The following is a 25,892-nucleotide window of genomic DNA, read 5'->3' as shown; positions in this document are numbered from 1 at the left end:
ATTAGGGTTATAAAACAAAGAAACCACACTGACCACCCACCAATCTCTAACCCAAAAAATATTTATTTCTTTTTCGATCGAGAACCGAGTCTCCAGAACAGGACAGTTGCAGCGTGTTTGCTTTGTGAAATGCTGTTCTTAGAACAATGAGAAATGGGGCCAGGTTGGGCTGGACATACTACCAGAATAACTGAACATTTAGACATTTCTGGCCTTATTTTTAATTTGGTTGTTCACATTTAAATGTAACTGGCTTATGAAGTGTTTCTTCACAAGGGAAGCATTCCTGTACTGTAAATAATGCGAGTGGAGTGTCATCTAGAGGAAACATTACCATATTGACAATCACTTTTAGGCAGTCCAAGACCTTCAACCAGAGAAGACTCATCAAGAATGGCTGATTGAAATCTACCGCAACAACCGAGGCTGAAAAGATCAAAAGCTCAAATGTATAGCTGATGCTCTTAGAAGAAAACCTTGAACATTAAGGTGACTCTTTATTAGCTTCTGCTTTTTTCTTGTCCTTCTTCTTCTTCTTTTCTTTTTTCTTCAATTTCTTCTCCTTCTTTTTTCTTTTCTTCTCACTCTTTGTTGATTGTGCATCATCGTCGTCGTCGTCATTTTTTTCCTTTTTCCCTTTGGATTTGTCTTTACTCTTATCCTTACTGCCTTTGTCCTCAGGCTCGTTTTTGATTTTGATGTCTGTAGGATGAGTGCTTTCATCTCTGTTGCGCTTTCTGTCGGGACTGCGTTCCCTGTGTTCGTGATGAACTCGTGAAGATGTCGCCCTACTGGACGGGCTCTCCTGTCTGTGAGAGGATGTGTGATGCTGGTCTCCGTGTCTCTTAGCATCCCTGTGCTGTTCCTGTGAACTTGTCTGCAAAGATAAAAGAGAAGCTGATGTTTACCAGATGCAGTGTAATGTCATTTAGAGCAAGTGATCCATGGTAAATGGCATTTATAAGGTCACCTTATTCCTGTCGCTGCGGCCGTGACTTGCTACATGTCTCTCTGCGCTGTTCATATCCCCGAAGAACTCTTCACAGCGCTGACAGAAGAAACCCATCACTGGGATCAAATCACCACTACCTACAAAAAAGTTGCATGAAAAAAAATTGTTGAACCCAAAAAGAAACAATATTATAACAAGGTTCATGGTTGGGATAAATAAATAGTAGTATTTAAAAAAACAAAACAAAAACAATATTATATAGTAGCCATTGCCTTTCATAGTATGGGGAATAAAAATACTATGGAAGTCAATGGCTACAGTCAACTGTTCGGTTATGCACAATCTTCTTTTGTGTTCAGTAGAAGAAATAAATTCATAGCGGTTTAGAACAACTTGAGGTTGACTAAATGACAGAATTTTCATTTTTGGGTGAACTATCCCTTTAAAAGTTGTGTGGATCATGATAATTATTTGATACCTTCCTGTTTCATCAGACCCTCCAGTTCCTTCACCAGGTACTCTTTCCTTTTCTTCTGAATCTGTTTCTCTCGTCTCTCTCGCTCCTTCTCACCCATCTTCTAAACAGTCACCGGAGTTCACAGTTAGACTCTTGGGAGGTTGTCATAATACTGAGGTAATACTGTTAACAAAGACCTCTACCTTCTCCTCCCGCTTGGATTCATGAGTAGAATGGCTGCTTCCAGAGCGATTACTCCTACTGTCATCCGTTTTGGATGCTGAAAAAGACAGAAAGAAGTTGAATGCATTACAAGCCCATGGTCGCTTTGAAATCTTCTAGCTCTTTTTTTGTCATTTTTTGAAATGGCTAACAGACTTCAAGAACACAACAACAGCTATGATGCAATGCAACCACTTAAAATATACTTTCAACAACTTCCTGACACAATCCTGCAACTAGTTTACTACAATTGGTTGAAATTAACTCAAACATTGATTTATAGATTAATTCGGCTTTATACAAACTTTTAAGGGTTTTTGAAAAAACCCTTTTGATAATACTTTTTCAAGAGTTTGAAACCCTCCTGCTGACATGAACAGAGTGTTTAGATTTCAAAACCCCAACTCCGGCGATGTCATTGATAATTCACAACGCAAATATTACAAACTTCCTGGTTTCGTTTGGATAAAAGTGTCAACTAAACAAATAAAATTCATAGTGCAAAACATGCTGGCTCTGACCTCGGGACAGTGCTTGCAGCGCCTCCAGGGCTGGTTTGAGCAATGGGAATGAAGCAGCCACTCCTTGTTCTTCCTTTTTCTCCTTTAGTCTGGCAGCCATTTTATAGATGTCAGTCATGCTTGGATTCAGGCCGATGGTCCTCAGGAGGTTTTTCACCTTCTCGCATTCCTCTGGAGTGACTTTCATTGTGCCCAAACCAGTGGGCTGAACGCTAGCAGGCATGCCATGTGCTTTGGGTTCCTGGAGATTGTGAGTCTGCTCCTCTTTAATGAAATGAAGAACCGGAGACCTCGCAGATCTTGTCTGGGCCAACGGAACCGTCACAGCTTGAGGTTTGGATCTCTCCTCTTGCTCTCCATACAGAAATTTCTCTTCATCCTCAACACTCTGGAACGCAGGCTTAGATTCAGGCAGCTGGTTGAGTGTGTTCCAGGATAAGATATTGGAAATGCTGCAGTTGTCTCCACCAGCCCTCTCGTGAGGAAGCAGGGAACCATAACAGAGTTCAGTTGAGCTTTCAGGTTCAAACTTCGGCTCTGGATTCTGGAAGCCTCCAACTGCAGACTGATTTCCCAGAAACATTCCCCTTGTGCCATCAGTACTCTATTTAGAAAACAAGAGAATTGAAATTACTTCTGGTGCAAATTCTGAATTTGAAATGGTCAACACGATAAAATAAGCATCAATGACAAGCATGTCAACAACAAAGAAAATGAAGTCTTTTTAAAAATATAGTAATATGACAATGTTCTTAAAAATGTACTCTTTGCAAGTTGATTTCAGGTTTAAATTTACAGACTGTACTTTTTTTTTCTTTTTTTACATGGAAAACACCTTAAAAATTATATATATTATATTATATATATATATATATATATATATATATATATATATATATATATATATATATATATATATATATATATATAACATGTTGAAGTTTATTTATATGAAAGTAAAAAATGTACATATATTATTTTTTTTTACATCTGTACAATTCATATATATCATTACATTTTTACAAGATTAATGTAAGGTTGTCAAACTGCTTGATTAGTAGTTTCTTTTTTTAGCCTTTTTAATTAGGCCTGTTTCTTTATTCTAAAATAAAGAATTTAAAATATTTTTTTACTTAAAGCCCTCAAATAACTAACAATCAAAATGAATTGTATTCATTTATGTTTTATTAAAAACATGCTAATGTTTATTCAGGTCTTTATAAATTGCATTTTAATGAATTTTTAAAGCTACTTTTACACTTTTTTTTTTTTTTTGGTGATTCCCCAGAGGTTTGCCACTTTGAACGATCTATGGTCACCCACATCTGGAGCTACTTTTCTCTGCATGCAGATTTGATGTGCCAAGCACGGGTGAAGGATTCATGTATGCTTTTTCCCGCAAAATCTGTCCCAGTAGCTCCAAAATATAAATCATTATTATAAGGACTTTAAGGATTTTTTTTTGCACTCTCATTAATACTTTTTTTATTATTTAAAAAAAGTTACATAGCGTAACTTTAATCAACACAAAAAAGTCATATCAATGACCTATATACCAAGAAAAAACAAAACAAAAAAAAGAAGAATATTGGTGTGCACCTGGTCTCTATGGAGGGCATTCTTGACCATAGGCAGGTGCTTCTCCAGATCTTTGTTCTGTAGGATCTGTCTTAGTCCATGAAACAGATCAGGCATGGCGTTAGCGCCCAGACTCACTCCGCTGCTGGTGCTGCTAGAGCTGTGATTGCCTTCTGCGGTCCCTCTGTAAGCCATTTTGGTCTGACTGGGGCTCAGACGTGACTGACTCTTACTGCTCGTTACGCTCTTCCCATGGCTGCGACTACGGCTCCGACTCCTCGCACGACTTTTGGCCCTTGTGCGGCTTTTAGCACGACTGCGACTACGGCTACGTGTTCTGCTACGAGCTCGACTCTTTCCACGACTCCGAGCTCGACTACGACCCCGGCTCCTTCCATGACTCCTGCTGCGACTGCGTGGTCGGCTCTTCCCTCTGCTCCGACTTCGTGCTCGGCTGGGATGCTTGTCTGCAGTGTGATCACTGGTGTCACTTTTATCTGCTGCCAGCTCAATGCGGTCACCTGACTGCAGGATTCGGAGAAATTCCTCTGCCTTTTTCCTTTATTGAGACACAATGAAATGGATTTAGGGTTAATTAACAGTTTATATGTACACACATATACACATGGTAATATTATATTATATTATATATATATATATATATATATATATATATATATATATATATATATATATATATATATATATATATATATATATATATATATATATATATATATATATATATAATATAATATAATATTACCATATATATATATATATATATATATATATATATATATATATATATATATATATATATATATATATATATATTTGTGTGTATATACAGTACAGTCCAAAAGTTTGGAACCACTAAGATTTTTAATGTTTTTAAAAGAAGTTTCGTCTGCTCACCAAGGCTACATTTATTTAATTAAAAATACAGTAAAAACAGTAATATTGTGAAATATTATTACAATTTAAAATAACTGTACTATTTAAATATATTTGACAAAGTAATTTATTCCTGTGATGCAAAGCTGAATTTTCAGCATCATTACTCCAGTCTTCAGTGCCACATGATCCTTCAGAAATCATTCTAATATGCTGATTTGCTGCTCAAGAAACATTTATGATTATTTTCAATGTTGAAAACAGTTTTTCAGGATTCCTTGATGAATAGAAAGTTCAAAAGAACAGCATTTATCTAAAATACAAAGCTTCTGTAGCATTATACACTACTGTTCAAAAGTTTGGGGTCAGTAAGAATTTTTATTTTTATTTTTTAAAGAAATTAAAACTTTTATTCAGCAAGGATGCATTAAATGAATCAAAAGGGGCAGTAAAGACATTTATAATGTTACAAAAGATTAGATTTCAGATAAACACTGTTCTTTTCAACTTTCTATTCATCAAATAATCCTGAAAAAAAAATATTGTACACAAATATTTTGTACAATTGTACACATTAAATGTTTCTTGAGCAGCAGATCAGCATATTAGAATGATTTCTGAAGGATCATGTGACGCTGAAGACTGGAGTAATGATGCTGAAAATTCAGCTTTGCCATCACAGGAATAAATTAGTTTGTGAAATATATTCAAATAGAAAACAGTTATTTTAAATTGTAATAATATTTCACAATATTACTGTTTTTATTGTATTTTTAATTAAATAAATGTAGCCTTGGTGAGCAGACGAAACTTCTTTTAAAAATATTAAAAATCTTAGTGGTTCCAAACTTTTGGACTGTACTGTATATAAAAAATGTATATATAATGTATTAATTATTAACATTAAAAAGTTTTGCCATTTTTAATATTATAAAAGATTTCTATATAGAGATTATATATAAATATAATTATAATTATATTATAAATAAGATTATAATAGATGAGAAGCAATTCAGCATTTTAGACTGATTTCAGAAAGATCATGTGACTGAAGAATGGAGTAATTATGCTGAAAATTCAGCTTTGCCATCACTGGAATAAATTAAATTTTAAAGTAGATTGATTCTATTTAAATTGTAATAATATTCAAATTGTAAAAAAAAAAAAAAAAAAAAAAAGTGACAAAGCCAAGGATGGTTCACTCATCCAAGTGCACACACACACACACACACACACACACACACACACACACACACACACACACACACACACACACACACACACACACACACACACACACACACACACACACACACACACACACACACACACACACACACACACACACACACACACACACAGAAAGAGCAGTGAGTACTGAACAAAACGCACAGCATTTGTTTTTTTTGTGCTGCGGTGCCCAGGGAGGATTATGACCACCTTTCTAATATTGTGTTGGTCCAGGGAATACCGTTTCCATGAAAGGGTGTACATGGTATGCAACAATGCTTAGGTAGGTGGTACATGTCAAAGTAATGGTCCAGTTCTGTTGCTCACATATCCACTGTTGGTGCTTTCACCGTTGGACAGGGGTCAGCATGGGCACCCTGACTGGTCTGCAGCCCCATACGTAACAAACTGTGATGCACTGTGTATTCTGACACCTTTCTATCAGAACCAGCATTAACTTATTGAGCAATCTGAGTTACAGTAGCTCATCTGTTGGATCGAACCACACGGACCAGCCTTCGGTCCCCACGTGCATCAATGAGCCTTGGCCGCCCATGACCCTGTTGTCGGTTCACCACTGTTCCTTCGTTGGACCACTTTTGATAGATCTGACCACTGCAGGCCAGGAACACCTCACAAGAGCTGCAGTTTTGGAGATGCTCTGACCTAGTCGTCTAGCCATCACAATTTGGCCTGTCAAACTCGCTCAAATCCTTATGCTTGCCCATTTTTCCTGCTTTTAACACATTGACTTTGAGGACAAAAAGGTCACTTGCTGCCTAATATATCCCACCCGTGATGAAGAGATAATCAGTGTTATTCACTTCACCTCTCAGTGGTCATAATGTTACACCTGATCGGTATATATGCTCCACACACACACACACACACACACACAGGTTGGACAATGAAACTGAAACACCTGGTTTTAGACCACAATAATTTATTAGTATGATGTAGGGCCTCCTTTTCCAGCCAATACAGCATCAATTCATCTTGGGAATGACAGATACAAGTCCTTCACAGTGGCCAGAGGGATTTTGAGCCATTCAAGAACAGTGACCAGGTCATGTGATGCTGGTGGAGGAAAATGTTTTCTGACTTGTTCAACTTCACTTTAATGCTCATCAAACCATTAGGTGCACATGGTCCTCCAGAATGGCTCGGTAGTCCTTGGCATTGACGCACCTATCAAGCACAGTAGGGAATGCCATGATATTGCAGCCCAAACCATCGCTGTCAGCAACAGTTGGGGTGTTAAGTCTCTTTGGGGCTTCTCCACACTGTAACTCCCACGGATGTGTGAAAGACAGTGAAGGTGGACTCATCAGAACAATGTTTCCCACTGTCCACAGCCCAAGATTTGCACTGTTGGCACCAATGACACAATGTTTTTTGATACAATCCGGGTTAGTACTGGACATCAATCCCTTTCAGACAGTTGCCCTGGATACCATAGCTCTAGATACACCACAATGACTTGCTGTCCTGTCACAAATGAGACAGCGAGACGCCAACCAACAATTTGTCCTCTGACATGTCTTCCATTATGTTGTGTGGATTGCAATATTTTATGTACAGCTGTGCTTCGCTCTGCTAATTCAAACTTCACACTCTGCTCTTAATGATGGAGCGTAAAATCAGCAAAGACGCATATAGTCCACGCATATATGTGAAACCTCCAACACTATATTGGCCAGTGTTTCAGTTTCATTGCCCAACCCCTGTATGTATGTATGTGTGTATATATTATATATTTAGGTTGGACACTGCTTTAATTCTTTCTACATTTCTACATCTTTAAATTTAAATGAATCTGAATCTCTTTGTTCAGTTTCTCATACCTGACTTCTTGGTTTTGCTCATCTAGACTTTTAGTTGACCAGCTTAGTGAAGACTGATTTGAAGGTGTGAGCTGAGAGCTGATGCTCGTGGATCCACTCTGGTCAGCAGTGTGGCTGGTGAAGGGTCGGTTCTGCAGGACAGAGATAGGAATGAAAAGACTAACAGAAATATCACAACATACTGACAAATAACATATTAATATAAAGATGTGAAAGATTCATATAATATCTAGTACAAAGGTCTTGAGACCACAATGAAAATCTGGGATTTGTGTCATATAAACCTAGAATAGATTTTTATATCCAAAATGTTTAATCAAAGAGAAGCATGAAATTGTATTCAAATATCTGCAGGTCACCAATCAAGCAATCAAATTTGTGACGTTGTTAACGCATGCAAGTAGATTTAAATTAAGTATGACATACTGCAGGATATTCCTTATAACTGCATGCCAACTACCCACATAAAATCAATCCAGAGAGCATTCAAAAAGAAAATGCATCACTTTACATGGAATCCAAAGATATATTGTTAATTAAAAAAAAAAACTATTCCATCAGGTGGATCTAGACACAAGAAAATGCTGACTGGTTTTATGGTTGCCGGTAAAAAACACGCACCTCGTAGAATGATTCTCTGTTGTAGTTTTCATTCCCTGCTCCGTACGGGCGTCCCGGAGGAGGACCCTGCTGTGGAGCGCAGTACTGAGGCCCCGGAGGAACCCCAAAAGGAGGACAGAACGGCGGAGGTCCAAATGATGCCGCGGGGTGTCCGAAACCTGACGGGGGGACCGGTGCTCGATGGTAGTCTGGGTTCGACGGACCTCGATACATCTTTGTGCATAAAAATCTGATCAATACATGTGTAGCTGCAACGAGTTTATTTTTCCATTCACTCTTGAGCTCCTGTGTGTCTACATGAATCTAAGCACAGCCACAGCGCCGCCTGCAGGACTGGAACCACAGCGCAGATCGCAAACGCGACTCTGAACCATAGCTCTGAACCGATGCCTGTTCAAAACTCTTTAAAGGACTTTTAAAAGTACTAAAAACACACAAATACAAAGGAAAATTCTAAATTAATTACAAAATTTAAATAAATGTTTGGTACGTTTTTTAAAAAAAAAAATCAAATCCTCCAGAACACATAGACCACAAACTTTTGTCCATGTAAATATGCATATGGAATTTAGCCAATATTAAATAAATTATGAAATTAAATGAATGATTAATTTCATAATTTAATTAATAATATTTTTAATTTAATTTTTAATTTTCTTTGAGATAATTTGAGAAGCCAAAAAAGTACATTTAGGACAGACTTTTGGAAATATAATCCGGCATATTTATGGTCGGCTAAAAGAAGGAGGACCCCAAATGCCAACCTAGCATTGCAGTCATTACGGCTGCTAGAGCGAGTGATTTACAATGGAGTTTACCGATGTACTTGATTCCTTGGAGGACCTGGGGTAGGTGAATCAAACCTCCCGTTATAAACTTTGTTTGTTTTTTCGTTTTATCAGCCGGTTTGATTTTCGGTGTAACGCCATAAATCTGAGCTCGTGCTCGCATGTCGCTGCACGCCGGTGCTCTGCATGATCTGAGAAACAGAAACGCTTCGCCTTTTATGAACTGCTGTTGATTGAATCTGCTTTAAGTTGTTCATTTCAAATGTTTTGTACTCCGTGACCTGTAGTCTGTCATATATCAGAGCTGGGGTTTTGGCACATGCATTTGACAGCATGATTTCTATAATCAATGCTTTGATTGGGCCGGGCCGTGCAGCGTCAGCAGTGCTCAAATATCTCAAATCTCCAGTGCCATAAATAGCCTGAATCATCATAGCCTAAATGAACACACCTCTGTCAGCCACCACATCCCCAGCTCCCAAAGTGTCAGACGAGTTTACAACAACATCAAGTCTAGACTGTTCTAGAATCAGTGCAGAATTGGCAGGAATGGGTGGGTTTTTTAATAGGTAAATTATTGTTAATGCCATTTGAGCACCAGAAATAACTGTTGTATAATGTTCTATATTGTTTTCATTTAAAGCATTTAGCTCATTAAATAAATAAGAGCTAAGATCTGTTGCAACATCATCGGGCTAGCAGAGAAAGTGCAGAATGACCTAGGACCGTCTTGAAATGCAAACATAGTGCTCAGAGTATGTGTGTATGTGTGTTTGCAGATACCAGGGGCCACTCCTAGAGGACGGAGCGCTTGAGACAGCGGTGACTGGTGGTGCTGCATCTCCAGAGTACACTAAACTGTGTGCGTGGCTTGTGTCTGAGCTGAAGCTCTATTGCAAACTAGAGGAGAATGTGCACGCCACTAACTGTAAGTGTGATCCCGCACACATAATCAAACTGGGCTCCAGGGGGCCTCAAGTGGGTGCTAGGGGATCTGTGAAAAAGAATGATTTATTAATATATAATAGATTGAATGTAATGTAATTAATTTGACATTACTGTTGTATATTTTCCAATGACTTATCTGTAATAATAATGACAGTTACTTTATGTATATATAATTATTATTAAGGAAAGGGGTCTCTCACAAAGGGGAATATAATATATAGGCGTCCTTCCTTGGCATCAAAATATTCTAAACCCTGATCTATGGGACAAATGAAATATCGATCAGAATGTGAATTCTGGGTTTTCACTCTCCAGAAGTGTTCCTGCAAAACAAAAGGCTAAATTCTTAGGATTATTCTGATGTTGGTTTGGGTGTGGCATGCGCAGGTCCAAGTGAGGGTGAGGGGTTTCAGCTGGAGATGAGTGGTCTTTTATCTGAGATGTGCTGTCCATATCCTGCTCTCACTACTGGAGAGGTCACCAAACGTCTGCTGAATGCAAACAACTGCCTGTTACTGCTAGGTATGTAAACAAAATCATCTGCTCATTCTTGTGCCTCTTTATAAACCTTTTTAAAATGGTGCTGTTGGAGAATTGAATTACTTGAGATATATATATATATATATATATATATATATATATATATATATATATATATATATATATATATATATATATATATATAAAAATATAATATTTATTAATACATATATATATAATCTAAAATATTATATTTTATATATATATATATAAAATATAATATTTTAGTTAAGTTAAACTAGTATTTTTTAATGTCTAGTTTTTATTTCAGTTAGTTGTAGTACATCAAGTTAAAATATAATAAATATATATATATATTTTTTTTAACTTGATGTACTACAACTAACTGAAATAAAAATTAATAAAAAACTATATAGACATTAAAAAAAATACTAGTTTAACTTAAATGAAAATGGAAAATATAAACATAACTAATTCAAAAAATTAACAGAAACTATAGTATCTCAATAGGTATGATTCCATCCACCTATTTTTATGTGCATTTTGGGATATCGCATCTTAAACTGCTAGATGGAAATGCCAAAATGCGCATAAATTCTAAAAATGTGCATAAAAAAACTTGCGCTCGTTTGAGTCTGATACATTTTTTTTTATCCAATAAGAAAACATGCGCATAAACTACGATAGAAACACATTTACAGAAATGAAATTCCTTGATGCGCATCAAAAAAATCATTTGACTTTGCATGATGGGACGGCATAACTGGACCAATCAGCAGAAAAATCTCGTTTCAAAGCATCTGAAATGCTGTCGTGGTCATCGTCATCAATGTGGTTTGGTATAATTCCTCCCAGAACTGTCTTACAAACATTTTGTTCTCTTTGACTGACTGGATGGAAACTGTGCTTTATTCGCAAAAGCTTTATTGCAATTTTGTGCATAAGTTAAATTCGCCACTTTGGATGGAAACGTAGCTAGTGACATCCATGTTTTTTCATACTCGTATAATTCTTCCAGGCTTCTTGATCTCTGAGCTCGAGTCGTCCAGGATGACCCTGGTGAACCATCCCCAGAAGAAGGTGCAGGAGAGTAGTGTTTTCATAGAGCTGAAGGGCATCTGTATGGCTTTGGGCATGTCCAAACCTCCTGCCAACATCACCATGTTCCAATTCTTCAGTGGGATTGAGAAAAAGGTGAGGTTTATTCACTGGTGATTTTATATTATTTTATACATCTAATGCATGCCCACACATTGGGTCACTATTGTATTTGTGCATGGAACCTAAGCGTGGACACTTTCGCATCAGTGTTATTTTGGTATTATTTTATAGTATCTATTCATATTTTGAATTAACTTTTTTTTTCAGTTTTTCATGTGAGTCATTGTTTATTTGTACATTGAGCGAGTATGTTGATTTTCCCTCAGCTGAAAGAAGCTTTGTCCAAGGTCCCTCCATCTCATATAGGAGAACCACTACTGAAGAAACCACTGGGTCCTGTACATTGGGTAAGCTCTGATTTTGATTTTATCTTCTAAAATTACTAAATTAATGTTTAAATTTGAACATTGTGTTAAATGTTTTTATTGAAATGCATTTTTTTTTTAACCTCCAGGAGAAAATTGAAGCAATAAACCAAGCACTTGTGAATGAGTATGAAGTCAGAAGAAAGATGTTGCTGAAGCGACTGGATGTGACCGTGCAATCTTTTGGCTGGTCAGAAAGAGCCAAGGTACCAGAATCTACCTTTTACTTGATGTATAACTTAAAACTAAGGCTGACCGATATATCGCATGAGAATGTCACACGCATTTCGTCAGTAAAGCCAGTTCTCTGATTACCGCTAAATCGCCATCACCTGCTTTCAAATGGAGCGGCATTTAATAGACAGAGCCGTAGTTCACTGACAAGCCACGCAATATCGTGTTCATTATCGAAAGCGATTCATCTGCGATATGAACGCGATATTGCGTAGCTTGTCAGTGAACTACGGCTCTGTCTGTTAAATGCCGCTTCATTTGAAAGCAGGTGATGGAGATTTAGCGGTAATCAGGGAACCGGCTTTACTGACGAAATGCACGTGACAATCGCATGCGATATATCGGTCAGCCTTACTTAAAACAAGTTTACACTAATTAAGCTTTAAGAATGAACAAAAATGCGGTGTAAGTGAAATTGAAAATCACTTTGCTTTGTAATTCTGTTCAGACACGCGCTGATAAACTTTCAAAAGTGTACCAGCCTCTTCGTGTGGCGCTGGCCACTAAAACCAGAGTATCTGTGGCTCACCTGTTTGCTGCTAGAGAAGATTTATCAAAGATCCTGAGAACCAGCAGTGGTCACATCAGGGAGAAATCGGCCTGTGCCATTAACAAGGTGGGTTAGTTTTGAACGCATTTTCACTTTCACTTCTTGATCCTTCAGAAATCATTCTAATATGTTGATTTGGTGCTCAAGAAACATTTCTTTTTACCAATGTTGAAAACTACGGTTGCTGAGAGAGCTCAACGCACTGCAACTGAAGAAAACATATGCAAATAGAAAAAACACCAGCAAATCAAGGTCTTCATCAGTGTGACAACACATGCTGCAAATACTACGACCACAACCAAATACAGAAATGCGCTGCAAATACTCACAACGCAATCAAACCAAAGAAACTAGGGATGCACCGATGTATCGGATGTTGATATTAACCAGTCGATTTTTACTCAATTTACAACCATCGGCGTATCGGCTTTAGCAGGAAAAAGGCTGCTATAACAAACCGATGGTTTATTAACTGCGTGAAGGCACTGAGCTGTTTAATGACATTTGTGTAATCCTAGCGCTGCTGTCTGTTCTTTAATGCTAATAAAATAACAAAAGATCGCACACTATTCTTGACTAAGCAACTTTTGTAACTTTCATAAGTGTAGCAGACCCCATTCAAATGATGACCAAACCTTTACTGATGTTTTATTAAGTTTATTGCGTCTATTTTCACTCCAAAAGAATCACCATAAGAGCTAAACAAGAACTGCACATTAAAATCTCTCCACTGCATTATCAACACACAGCGAATTACACAAAACACTTATTACAACTAACAGTCAACAAATACATGCAGATCTTTTCTGGGGGTGCTAAATAAACTTTAAATCTGCAAAATATCTCTGAAGAACTGCGTGCACTCCTTGTCATTACCATAGAACACCCGTCAAAATAAGAGTCCTGCCTTAGTAAAGGAGATAATGCAGATATTTAAAGGGATACTCCACCGTTTTTTCATATTAAACTGTTATTCCCTTAACTAAGACGAGTTGATACATACCTCTCTCGTCTCAGTGCGTGCACTAAATCGCTCTGTCTTGCGGCGAAACTTTGTTAGCACTTAGCTTAGCCCAGTTCATTCAATAGGGGCCAAGCAGAGAAGCTACCAAACACCTCCACGTTTTCCCTATTTAAATACAGTTACTCGAGTAGTGTAACTCGACCTAGGACTGTGACACAAAACAAAACGTTGCGCTTTTCTAAGCGTGTAAAATGGATAACTATATTGTATGGCGGAATACCACAGCAAGTGCTCGGGAGCACTTTGACTTGGCGCAGTAATATCTTCACTCCGCTCCCTCTCCTGTAAATGTCACGTTGGTTCTATTGACGGAAATGAGCGGGAGGAGGAGAGAGAGCGGGGGCCGGTGAGAGGACTTTTCACGAGTGAAGATATTACTGCGCCAAGTCAAAGTGCTCCCGAGCACTTGCTGTGGTATTCCGCCATACAATATAGTTATCCATTTTACACGCTTAGAAAAGCGCAACGTTTTGTTTTGTGTCACCGTCCTAGGCCGAGTTACACTACTCGAGTAACTGTATTTAAATAGGGAAAACGTGGAGGTGTTTGGTAGCTTCTCTGCTTGGCCCCTATTGAATGAACTGGGCTAAGCTAAGTGCTAATAAAGTTTCGCGCAAGACAGAGTGATTTAGTGCACGCACTGAGACAAGAGAGGTATGTATCAACTCGTCTTAGTTAAGGGAATAACATAGTTTAATATGAAGAAACGGTGGAGTATCCCTTTAAACTTACAAAAAATATTAAAATGTATACAAAAACTAATTAGAAGATTAATGTAATTTTATACAGTGAAGAATATGCAGTGCTATTTTACATTTGTTTACTTTATTTCTGTACCTGAAAACTATTAAACCTAAAAAACACTGTTTATATCTTTGTTCAGTTGTATTTATGTAGGCCTGCTGAATGTTAAATGGATCCAATCCACGTTCTTTAGAAATTATTTAATGATGCAGCAATAAACCTGCTAGTATATTTTAATGCAGGTGTTTTTGAACTTTGCTGATTTAAAACATGATCAAAATACTATCTATTTTGATGACAAAATTTCAAAACACAGGAAGTGACAAATATCGGTATCGGACAATAATTGTTTGTTAAAATCGGTATCAGCCCAAAAAAATCCTATCGGTGCATCCCTAACAGAAACGGTGCAAATAATCACAATGCAACCAAATACAGAAACGTTTGAAATACTCACAACGCATCCAAATACAGAAACGTGCTGCAAATACTCACAACACGTTCAAATACAGAAACGCACTGCAAATGGTATCATAATATTTCAAAGGGACCCCAACAAGTGATGAACCTGGCTGAGACATGCTTGTTGTTCAATGTCTGTTTGTCAGTGGTGATGTCAATGACCTGAAAGTTTATTTTAACATCTTGATTGTATGTGCATTGTTAGTATTTGCAGCGCATTTCAGTATATGGTTGTGTTTTGAGTATTTGAAGCACATGTTGTCAAACTGATTAATATGTTTTTGTAATTTGCTGGTGTTTTCTTCAATTGCAGCACATTGAACTCTCTTGGCCACCGTAGAAAACCGTTGTGCTGCTTAATATTTTTGTGGAAACCTTGATACATTTTGTTTCAGGATTGTTTGATGAATAGAAAGTTCAAAAGAACAGCATTTATTTGAAATAGAAATGTTTTGCAACATTATACTGTCATTTTTGATCAATTTAATTCAAGCTTCCTGAACTTTTGAATGGTAGTGTACATACCAGTGAATTTAATATTCTTACATTTATTAGGTCCTGATGGGTCGTGTGCCGGATCGAGGAGGGAGACCTAATGAGATCGAACCCCCACCTCCGGAGATGCCTACGTGGCAGAAACGGCAAGATGGTCCACAAGGGGGCGGCGGAGGACAGTACTACTCCAGTGGTGGAGGAGGAAGAGGTGGTGGACGAGGTGGTTATGACCAGCAGCAGGGCAGCCGCGGCGGTCATGACAGAGGAGGTGGAGGCGGCAGAGGTGGGAGAGGAGACCACCGTGGTGATAAAGCTCAGGGGAACTGGCAGGATGGCTCTGGCGGAGGTGGATACCAAGGTCATAACCAGGATCGCGGATATCGAAGCGGTTATGGAGGAGGGGGTGGCTACCATGGAGGCCAGCAGGGGTCGGGATATCAAGGAGGAGGCTACCAAGGAGGCCAGCAGGGGTCGGGATACCAAGGCGGAGGCTACCAAGGCGGAGGTGGGAGTTTCCAGCACGAGGGCTACTATCAGGATGGAGGACGACCCCAGGAGAGAGGTGGAAGGGGTGGTCGTGGGGGTAGAGGGCGGGGAAGAGGAAGTGGGCAGGGAGGAGGATGGGGTGGAAGAGGAGGGCAGAATTTTAACCAAGGTGGGCAGTTTGAGCAATTCTTTCAGCAAGGTGGGCACCAGTATAACCAGGCCGGCTTTGGCCAGGGAAGACAGTTTACTAGCTGAAAAAAGACGGTTACTGCGATCTACAGCTTCGAAGAAGACACACAATACTCTGACGGTGGGAGACTGAGAGAGACGCAGTCCTCTGAATGAGCAGATAGGCATTACATCTCATCATTTCCATGGTGCCTCTGGAGTCTGCTTTACCGAGATCTCTGATTGAACAATGTGCTTCTGCATGTGTACGGTTGGTCTAAACGGTTCTGCTTCCACCAGACAATTCAGACTACTTCACTTATTTAGAAGTGCGTGGTTGGGTTGCCAAAAAACCCCAGGATGAACTTTGTGTTGCTGGGTTTGTTTTCATCTTCCTTCTTCATTGATGATTGACATCGGTCGAGTCTACTGCCTGATCTACGCTGCCTGACTCTGAATCTGAAGAAGCCTTATCTTAGAGAAGCTATGAAACTTTTTGTTATTCTAGTTTTATTTATGGAATTGTTACTTTGACTTCATTAGTTCTCAATGTCCATCCTGTAATTTCAATGATCAGCACTTAAATTTTCTTTTTGGTCTCCCCCAATGAGGTTTTGTTTAACTTGTGAGTAAAAAGGTCAGCTGATTTCTTGATGCCCACATGAGAATGTTCATTTTCTGACTGTGTGGAAATCCTGAGCTTGATTGATTGAGATGAATTGAGCTTTCTGCTGTTTGGGGAAACAACGTTTGAAGGTTTTTGAATGATTAAATAAACTGTAAAGAAATAGTGTCTTGGTGTCAAATATTTTTATTGCCAAAAAACTGACACGTTTTAAATGAAGAGGACAAGTTCTTTAATTTTTTTTTTTTTTTGCATTCTTATTGTCATTTATTATGGCAGTAAATATCAGCAGTTACAATGACGAAAACAACTTAAATACAAGAATTCTACAGAAATTATGCATATTCCCATGATGCTGTGTGACTGTGACATGCTTAGAAATACAGTGGCCACATGGGGGTGATAGACATCAATTTATTTTTTTTATTTTATTTTTTATTTTTTTATCACTTGCAAAATGGGGCAAATTCTAAACATGTCAGTCACATAATCACAGTTTTAAAACCAGTCATTAGGAAATATTAAATACAAACTAGAATTTTTTTAAAGACAAAGTTTTGAATGGTCCATGCTAGGGTAGTGTTTATTAAAGTTTTCCCATTCACAGCAATGAATTTCAACAGTGCGATAAAGGACTCATGAAACATTTCTACACATTATGTATTGTTATTAATCTCATTCCAGTTAAAGCAGACTGTTCAAATCTAATTCCAGTTTTAGCTTCAAAACTATAAATATTTACTTGTCATAGTTTTCCAGCTAACATTACATAAATGTTTTCCAAATATTCCAGTCAAGATGGTAAAAATCCCTTGATGTTTAATATTCAGTTTTATAGGGCAAGCTTATGTTCACTGGCAACCCTGAGATGACCTGCTCACTGCACGCACCTGATTTCAGCAAAAACTTACATGAATTAGATTGCTTACAATTTTTTATACATACTGTTCAGAAATTTAACAAGACCCTGTGGAAGAAACATATGTCTGTTCATGTTTACTGTTCAATATGTAGTTGAAATGACTAAAATAAGAACTTTGTGAAAATAGGCTTACAGTATAAATGCACACCTTTTCCTCAAGTAGACCTGGCTGGCATCAACCATAAGCATGACTAGGAACATTCATATCACTACAGTAATGACAGGGTTGATCATTTTACAGCAGTAATTATTGGCTATAACCTCTCTGATGGCCCAGAGATGGCAAGAGTTTTTCAATGCACGTCTCTTGATTTCGCAAAGCTTATATTACATAAAGATGTTTGCACAAGAAATTGTGCTGATATGGGTGCTGCTTGCTCATAAGTCAAATAATGAGTGCCCATGCGCAATGATTTGGTCAAATGATATTTAAAACACCTAAGCAGTAATACTCACCTATCAATAAGTGAAAGACAACATCTCCCACAGGAGGTTCCTGTAATCTTAGGCTCTGAAAGTCATGCTTACATTTTTAACATAAAAAAAAAGAAAGATATTTTGAAGGATGTTGATTTTGGTACCTGTTGACTTGCATTGCATTTCTCAAAATACCATCTTTTATTTTCCACAGAAAAAATAAAGTCATACAGGTTTGGAACAACATGAGGGTGAGTAAATGACAGAATTGTCATTTTTGGGTAAACTTCCCCTTTAAGCTGTACACTTTATATGCTGCATCGGAGGTGTTCAGTCCTGCTCCTGGAGGGCCACTGTCCTGCAGAGTTTAGCTTACTAGGCATAATAGAAATGTCCAGGCAGGTTTGAGGCAAGTTGGAGCTGAACTCTGCAGGACAGTGGCCCTCCAGGACCAAGATTGGACACCCCTGTGCTAGATCAAATGATAATTAATTAAATTTTGCACATACGTTTAACACCTCCCTTCTGATCTCTGACAAAATTAAAATACTGAGAAGCACTACAGATGTGCGCGCATCATATTATCAGACGAACAGATGAGAGCAGAATCAATAGCACAGTATTAGAATACTGTAAGGAGAATGACAACAGGTAAGCGCTCACAGTACTACATATGAAGGCTTCAGGATATCATTATGAGCCACTAGCATCTAAACATTCATTCTGTAATCATTTATTTCCTCTTTTGTGATGTTTTTGAGCTGCTATCTTCTATACAATGAAAGTCAGTGGTGGTTCAAGCTCCAAAAAAAAAAAATAGACAAAAAAAGGGATAGCTCACCCTAAAATGAAAATTCTGTCATGATTTACTCCTCAAGATGTTCCAAACCTGGATAAATTTCTTTGTTCTGCTGTACACAAAGGAAGATATTTGGAAGAATGTCAGGAACCAAACAGATCTCGCCCCCCATTGACTACCATAGTATTTATTTGCCTGTTATGCTAGTAAATGGGGGGCGAGATCTGTTTGGTTACTGACATTCTTCCAAATATCTTCCTTTGTGTTCAGCAGAACAAAGAAATTCATACACATTTGGAACTACTTGAGGGTGAGTAAATCATGACAGAGTTTTCATTTTGGGGTGAACTATCCCTTTAAGACTGTTATGTATTTTTTGAGAGCAAAAAAAATGAAATTAAGTTGAAAGTCTTGTCTCATGGTAACAATTCACTTTCACTGTATGAAAAAGAGCACACATGCTAAAATTCCTTGTTTTCCACAAAAGAAAAAACTTATTTGAGTTTCGAAAGCTATGCGGGTGAGTAAATATTGACAGAATGTTCATTTTTGGGGCCTTTTAAATCTATAATTGTGGTGCCAGAAGAACATCTAATCCTATAGGCTCAAAGACTCACTATAATCACTATTTGATCTGTTGATCCACCTGTGTGGTTTCTGACTCTCTCTCCCTCACACACACACACACACACACACACAGTCTGCAAAAATGACTGTATGTGGCCTGTCCCATCTCTATCTGGGCTGCACTATCTGAGTGTCAAACTTATTTCACAACATATTGCGCTGAAGGACATTGTGTTGCCTTGGTGATGGACTATCGATGGACTCATCTGGCGCTTAGCAACAGAGGCCATACAAACACCAGGCCGATGGCACACCTGTATCTGCAGAATCTAAGTCTCTGAATTTATGTATATATGAAGATAATTTCAACCTTATATTAGATATCAATGTTCTCATCAATGGACTCTTGTCTGGCTTTTCTCAAGCACAGGAGACACAACTTTTGGTGCAAACCATGTTAGAAACAATCTTTATAAGAGTGTAGATGTTTTTGTTTGAATTATATTTGGGGTAAAGCGTGTTAAAACTCGACGTACCTTCCACTTCAGATTATAATGTGTTGCTGGGTAACACATAAATGAAGTTAGTGTTTTAAAATTCTATCATACATAAGTTCATCTTTCCCTCTGTAACATCACGTGCCAGTTCCACCTTCATCTTCAGACAACCTGAATATAACCATCCATTGTGTCCTTTCCGTGTAGTGTTTTTGGAGCGTGCGTTGAAAACACGTCAACGGCATACCTTAAATACTCTTTCTCACACATCTATTATTGTGCTGATGCATCCGTCACATCAGCTTCCAGTGATTCTCAGTTAAGTTTCCAACCTGCCTGTTACAGTCTGATACACAGGACAGCACTTCACAGTCACTCTCTGTTTATTCCGAGACCTTTCCTTTGATGCAGCCCTTCCCCCAGTTCAGTCAGCGGGTTGCTTGCCGCCTCTCTGTTGCTGCGGCTGTAGAAATAGTGGCCCTATTCCTGATCCACTGGAGGCATGAGGCACCCCAGCACGCCCCCTAGAGAGTAGAGCCCTCTGGGCCGCGGTCCTGACAGGCTCCAGGGTGTCCGGCATGGGCCCACAGGGCGGTCAAGTCAGCTGATCTGAAAACACACAGTGGAAGATCATGAAGATGCATGACTGATTTGTTTAGAGAAAAATAATTAGTGCTACGTGCTAGAGATTCAAACACCCATGTGATCTCATTCCTAAATGACAACAAACCACTCCTGAACATTCAAATCTGTCACTGAGTCAGACAGAGCAGTTATCGTCTGAAACAGTCTTTTCAATCACACAGTATCATTATTTCTGTGTTCACATTATCAAGTACTGGTTAATAGTTCGGATATAAACTGATGTCTACGGAAGTGATTAAAATACAGCACATCACCTTTTGTAAGTAACTTGTCACTTCAAATAATGATTGTATCAATTATATCGTTACGCCATTAGGTGGCGACAAGTGACAGTTAAAAAATGTATTTGACATTGAATCATTCATTCAAAAGGTTAATTAAAGGTTGATTCATCCAGCAATGAAACAAGTCTTTATGAGTGGGACATTGAATCATTCATTCAAACTGATATATATATATATATATATATATATATATATATATATATATATATATATATATATATATATATATATATATATATATATTCATTAAACATGTAAATAGGCTGCAGCAATTGACATTGTCAAGTAAATTAGTAAAATTACATGTTGTTTTGTTTAGTTGCCTGTTCAAAATCATGGAAATCTCGGTTTGAAAAAAAAAAAAAAAATGTGATTCTCAATTTATCCAGAATCATCCAGCTCTACTACTTGCTGAGGACAATTTCAATACGGATTTGGGATTTCTGTGACTTGGGGAAGCAAGCAAACATCCTGAACACCCTAGCGACTGCATAGCAATGCACTGGCAACACCCTAGAATCACGGAGGCAACTTCTGCAAAGGTTCTGCAATCATTTTTTCTTAAGAAGAAACTCTCAAGGAATATGGGCGAGTCAACTGTTTTTATATATAGGCCTTCAATAATGCTGATTGGGTAGAAATGTTACTGATTGTTGATAGCTGGCAGAAATGACGTGATGATTAGTCAGATTATTTGAACGTTGCTCCTCCCGAATTTTGTTAATAAAACATCCTTTTAAAGAAAAATTTGTTAGTTTTTATTTTAAATAAATCCATATCTGTCACATAAAGTTATTAAAAATATATATATATATTATTATCCTTAAAATTAGATTGTAGTATTGTGGGTTTTATATTTCCACCTAAAAAGGTTAAAAACAAAACATAGTTAAACATGTGTAATCAAACTGCTCACCTAAAAAATAAATTCTGCATTGTAACACTGACAGGTGCGTCAATGGTTTAATCCCTGTGTGTCAACTGACCCTGGCTTTTTTAAAGCCGGTTCTATAAATAACACAGAGAAGATCTGAATTTAACAAACATGGGAACACAATCCTGGTCAGACATTTGCTCTGCATTTGAACCCAAAACAAGGTGTCTGCCACGTCCTAAAATAACAGCCTAGAGCCCTGCTCAGGTTAGGGAGATTTCTCCTGTGCCTGCGGCCGCTGATCAAGATTATCTCTAAAGCGACACGAGAAGCCACGGAACCTTGGCATTTCCATGACAATGGCCGGGCAAAGTTTCAAGATGTTCCAGGGCCTTGAGAAAAGCAAGAAAAGATGGAGGAAATAAAAAGCAATGAAACAAGAAGCTGGTTTGCGGGATTCACAAGGTCTTCCTGCTCAAAGTCATCTCAGTCATCTCATAGAACATGATTTTGAGAAGTGTTTTTCCAGCACACTGAAGTTTTAACTATTCTAAATAGTTACTGGATAATTTCTCCATAATTGAAATGAGATTGCGTTCAATTGTACCTCAGAGGTCCTGGTTTTGTTCATATGTTGTTCTGCGAGTCCATTCTGCTGCGACTCTTCGCTGTGCTCCTGTGAGTTCCTGCTGTTCCTCGTCCCTGTCGAACTCTGTGAGTCATTCTCCCAGCGAGCAAAGCCTTTGTTCTTGGACGCTTTGCGGTGTGGCCTGTACCTCATTTTGGGGAAGGTGTGCGACCCACTGTCAGCAACGGCAGCCCAGCCGTTCTCGGGCCACAGGGGTTCTGTCTGCGTGGCCTGACTGGTGGTGGCTCTCTGGAGCCGCACTGAGATGCGCTGGGCTGAACCGGTCATCAGGGTGATGGACTTCCCCTCCAGGTCAGAGCCTGACGATGGCGACACAGCAGGGAATGTAAACACCTCATCATCATCTGTGCAATGACAAGACAAGAGGATGTTTTTCAATATTTTCAGAATAGTCAAAAATATAATCAACAGAATGTTTTGTCTTGTTTTCCATTAAAACATTCCAAAGACAAGATAAATTTACTTGCGAAAATGTGTAGGAAAAAAGGTAGGAAAACTTCAACACCCATAATGCACTGAGCATGCTGCCGTCCAAAGCCACTCCTACCAGTCTGCTATGGATACGCTTGACGCTTGAGTCAAATACTGCCTTTCTTTAGTAGGAAATACTTCTTAGCAAACTTTTAGTCATAATGGTGTCGACTCGGTGTATTGGTCCCGGTGCAGGAATTCAAAGAGTGCAAAGAATCATAAATATGGAGAAAACGCTGTGATGGTAAATCTGAAAAACCTCAGTGTTTCTAATATATCACTTGCATCATATCTAGATTTAAAATGTATAGCTTGGAGTTGTCATCCTGGGTCACATGACCATAAATGATTAAACCACTGCATGTAAAGGGATTCGTAAAGGGATTCAGTTGTTAGTTTTACTTTGGAACGCCCCTACAAATGGCATTCCCTTTCCGAAGTGCCCTTCAAGGATGCAAAAATGCTGTTTGGAAAAAAACTGAAAGAAACCTGGAGCTGTCAAAATGTTTGCTAAGAAATTAACATAAATTTTTGTATTAACCTTTTCAATGTTAAAGGTGCCCTAGATTCAAAAATTGAATTTACCTCGGAAAAGTTAAATAACAAGAGTTCAGTACATGGAAAAGACATACAGTGAGTCTCAAACTCCATTGTTTCCTCCTTCTTATATAAATCTCATTTGTTTAAAAGACCTCCGAAGAACAGGTGAATCTCAACATAACACCGACTGTTACGTAAAAGTCGGGGTGTACGCCCCCAATATTTGCATATGCCAGCCCATGTTCCCAACATTATGAAAGGCATTACACAAGGGCAGCCAGTATTGACGTCTGGTTAAATGTGGTTAGAGTTACCATCGTTTCTTACTGTATTCACGAAGACAAGAGAGCCGTCGCTATTTTCATTATTAAACACTTGCAGCCTGTATAATTCATAAACAACTTTTTTTATAAATCTCTCCAACAGTGTAGCATTAGCCGTTAGCCACGGAGCACAGCCTCAAACTCATACAGAATCAAATGTAAACATCAAAATAAACACTATACTTACACGATTAGACATGCTGCATGACGAACACTTTGTAAAGATCCATTTTGAGGGTTATATTAGCTGTTTGAACTTTTTTTATGTTGTTTAAGGCAAGCGCAAGCTCTTGGGGCGTGTGGAGCACCAGATTTAAAGGGGCCGCGTACCCTGAATCGGCTCGTTTATAATGATGCCCCAAAATAGGCAGTTAAAAGAATTAATTTAAAAAAATCTATGGGGTATTTTTAGCTGAAACTTCACAGACACATTCAGGGGACACCTTAGACTTATATTACATCTTTTAAAAAAAAGTTCTAGGGCACCTTTAAGTTGGTGTATGTTTGTGTGTCAGCCTGAAGGTAGTACACCCTCATCTATGAATTTTTTCTCTGAGATAAGCAGTGGTGATGTACTGTACAGGTGTGTTTTCACCTTTGCAGGTGGGCAGGTTGGGGCTGCTGGGTAAAGAGCTGTGTGTAAGCACTCCAGGAGACACGCTGCCCAGCGATGTGGACCGAGGAAGACGTCGGCATGCCAAAACCAGCAGCTCACGACACTGTTTATGGCAGTTCACTCCACAGTCTGAAAACAATTTTTCAAAGATTCAGTTTTAACAAAAGTGTGCATTTACTTAGATATATAAATGAGAACTGTATAGTAAAAAAAAAACTTGTATTGAAAATGTTATACACATGCATGGGACAGATTTAAATAGGACATTTAACAAGCCACTAATATCAACTAACTAAATAGAAAAAAGAAACTAGAAGTGAATTTTCAAGGTTAGTGGCATGTTTAAACTTCAACATCTATTGTGATCTGCTCTATTTATTTATTTATTTTTTACCTTTGCACTTGTATCCTTGTTTAATAATTCCCCAGAGCTGAAAACATGGACCACAGGGTGAAGAGGAAGGACATGAAGAGGACAAAACGGAGAGAGAAGCATATGAGTAAATATGAATTGGGGAAAGAAACAGCAGGTTTATGCTGTATTTGAGTTCAGGGTTTCTGTACACAGACACATGTGTAATAAACAGGCTACTTCCACACGTTGCACCCTTCCTGTGCAATATAGTGTGAGATAAGTTCTGTGTGTGTGTGTCTGAAAATCTGTTTAAAAGAATGTGTGTGTTAAATCAGCGAATTCCTGTCTAACCATCTGTGTAAATAGAGAACAATCCGAGCAGCAGTGACTATGACTAAACACTCACTGTAGTGTATACACTCCCTCTAAAGTTCATCAGCCCACAATATTCAGCAACATGCCAACAGGAAATCTGATGCATTTACTAGGAAAGAATTTGTACAAATCTTATCTGTGTGTAGGGTCAGTTGTCACCTTGGTAAAGAGAATTTTTTATGTTTATAGAATGACCCACAAAAGTATGTGGACACTTAAAATGTCTAAATGCCATTGCATTATATTAGTAATATATATGTTGTTTTTTAAAGGGTTGGCTCACCCAAAAAATAAAATAATGTACATTTATTACTCACCCTCATGTCGTTCTACACCCGTAAGACCTTCGTTCATCTTCGGAACACAAACTAAGATATTGTTGATGAAATCCGATGGCTCAGTGAGGCCTCTATTGAAAGCAAAGCCATTCAAACTCTCAAGGTCCATAAAGGTACTGAAAACATATTTGAAACAGTTCATGTGAGTTCAGTGGTTCTATCTTAATATTAAAACAAATATAAAGCAATACTTTTTGTGCGCCAAAAAAGCCCAACAAAATAACGACTTTTCATCAATATCTATATGGGCCGCTTTCAAAACACTGCTTCAGAGCTTTACGAATCTTTTGTTTCGAATTAGTGATTCGGATCTCCTATCAAATGGCTAAACTGCTGAAATCATGTGA

At 38.2% G+C, this 25,892-nt stretch overlaps 3 protein-coding genes across 4 annotated transcripts in view; 1 reads left to right on the top strand and 2 right to left on the bottom strand.

Annotated features, from left to right (window-relative positions):
• Positions 1 to 57: 57 nt before the first annotated feature.
• si:ch211-195b21.5 (uncharacterized) lies at positions 58 to 8,624 on the bottom strand. Of its 2 annotated transcripts, none has more exons than XM_067367588.1 (8): positions 8,323 to 8,624; positions 7,702 to 7,832; positions 3,752 to 4,289; positions 2,153 to 2,756; positions 1,613 to 1,689; positions 1,431 to 1,530; positions 971 to 1,089; positions 58 to 877 (listed from the first exon to the last, which is right to left on the bottom strand). In XM_067367588.1, the coding sequence occupies exons 1-8, from the start codon at positions 8,533 to 8,535 to the stop codon at positions 485 to 487; spliced, it is 2,175 nt and encodes a 724-aa protein (XP_067223689.1). In that variant the 5' UTR covers positions 8,536 to 8,624; the 3' UTR covers positions 58 to 484. The 2 variants fall into 2 exon arrangements, with proteins under 2 accessions (XP_067223689.1, XP_067223690.1); XM_067367589.1 differs by having other exon boundaries at positions 1,431 to 1,527.
• Positions 8,625 to 9,041: 417 nt separating this feature from the next.
• fam98a (family with sequence similarity 98 member A) lies at positions 9,042 to 17,058 on the top strand. The gene is made up of 8 exons (XM_067366806.1): positions 9,042 to 9,170; positions 9,890 to 10,038; positions 10,446 to 10,580; positions 11,578 to 11,753; positions 11,987 to 12,067; positions 12,175 to 12,291; positions 12,768 to 12,935; positions 15,655 to 17,058. Exons 1-8 carry the CDS (start codon positions 9,130 to 9,132, stop codon positions 16,333 to 16,335), a joined length of 1,548 nt encoding a protein of 515 aa, XP_067222907.1. The 5' UTR covers positions 9,042 to 9,129; the 3' UTR covers positions 16,336 to 17,058.
• Positions 17,059 to 19,309: 2,251 nt separating this feature from the next.
• Positions 19,310 to 25,892, bottom strand: part of rasgrp3 (RAS guanyl releasing protein 3 (calcium and DAG-regulated)) — a 46,748-nt gene continuing 40,165 nt past the window's right edge. Inside the window, exons 14-17 of the mRNA XM_067366689.1 lie at positions 24,872 to 24,908; positions 24,457 to 24,606; positions 22,486 to 22,871; positions 19,310 to 20,684 (exon numbers count right to left, since the gene is read on the bottom strand). Coding sequence (XP_067222790.1) covers positions 20,676 to 20,684; positions 22,486 to 22,871; positions 24,457 to 24,606; positions 24,872 to 24,908 — 582 coding nt within the window. The 3' untranslated portion in view covers positions 19,310 to 20,675. The remainder of the gene's footprint in view (positions 20,685 to 22,485; positions 22,872 to 24,456; positions 24,607 to 24,871; positions 24,909 to 25,892) is intronic.

Source organism: Chanodichthys erythropterus, chromosome 18 (assembly GCF_024489055.1).
Source record: "Chanodichthys erythropterus isolate Z2021 chromosome 18, ASM2448905v1, whole genome shotgun sequence".
NCBI lineage: Eukaryota > Metazoa > Chordata > Actinopteri > Cypriniformes > Xenocyprididae > Chanodichthys > Chanodichthys erythropterus.
The sequence above is the reverse complement of the archived record's forward strand: the minus strand, read 5'-3'. Positions and strand labels throughout refer to the sequence as shown.

Bases quoted from the DNA above. Each gene is read 5' to 3' on its own strand.
- si:ch211-195b21.5 (XM_067367588.1), bottom strand. From the start codon at position 8,535: ATGTATCGAGGTCCGTCGAACCCAGACTACCATCGAGCACCGGTCCCC. The intron at 2,757-3,751 runs GTGCACACCAAT...TTTTCTAAATAG, and splicing joins ATGCCCTCCATAGAGACCAG to AGTACTGATGGCACAAGGGG. The intron at 1,690-2,152 runs GTCAGAGCCAGC...TGTCTTTTTCAG, and splicing joins GCTGCAAGCACTGTCCCGAG to CATCCAAAACGGATGACAGT.
- fam98a (XM_067366806.1), top strand. From the start codon at position 9,130: ATGGAGTTTACCGATGTACTTGATTCCTTGGAGGACCTGGG. The intron at 10,581-11,577 runs GTATGTAAACAA...TAATTCTTCCAG, and splicing joins CAACTGCCTGTTACTGCTAG to GCTTCTTGATCTCTGAGCTC. The intron at 12,068-12,174 runs GTAAGCTCTGAT...TTTAACCTCCAG, and splicing joins CACTGGGTCCTGTACATTGG to GAGAAAATTGAAGCAATAAA.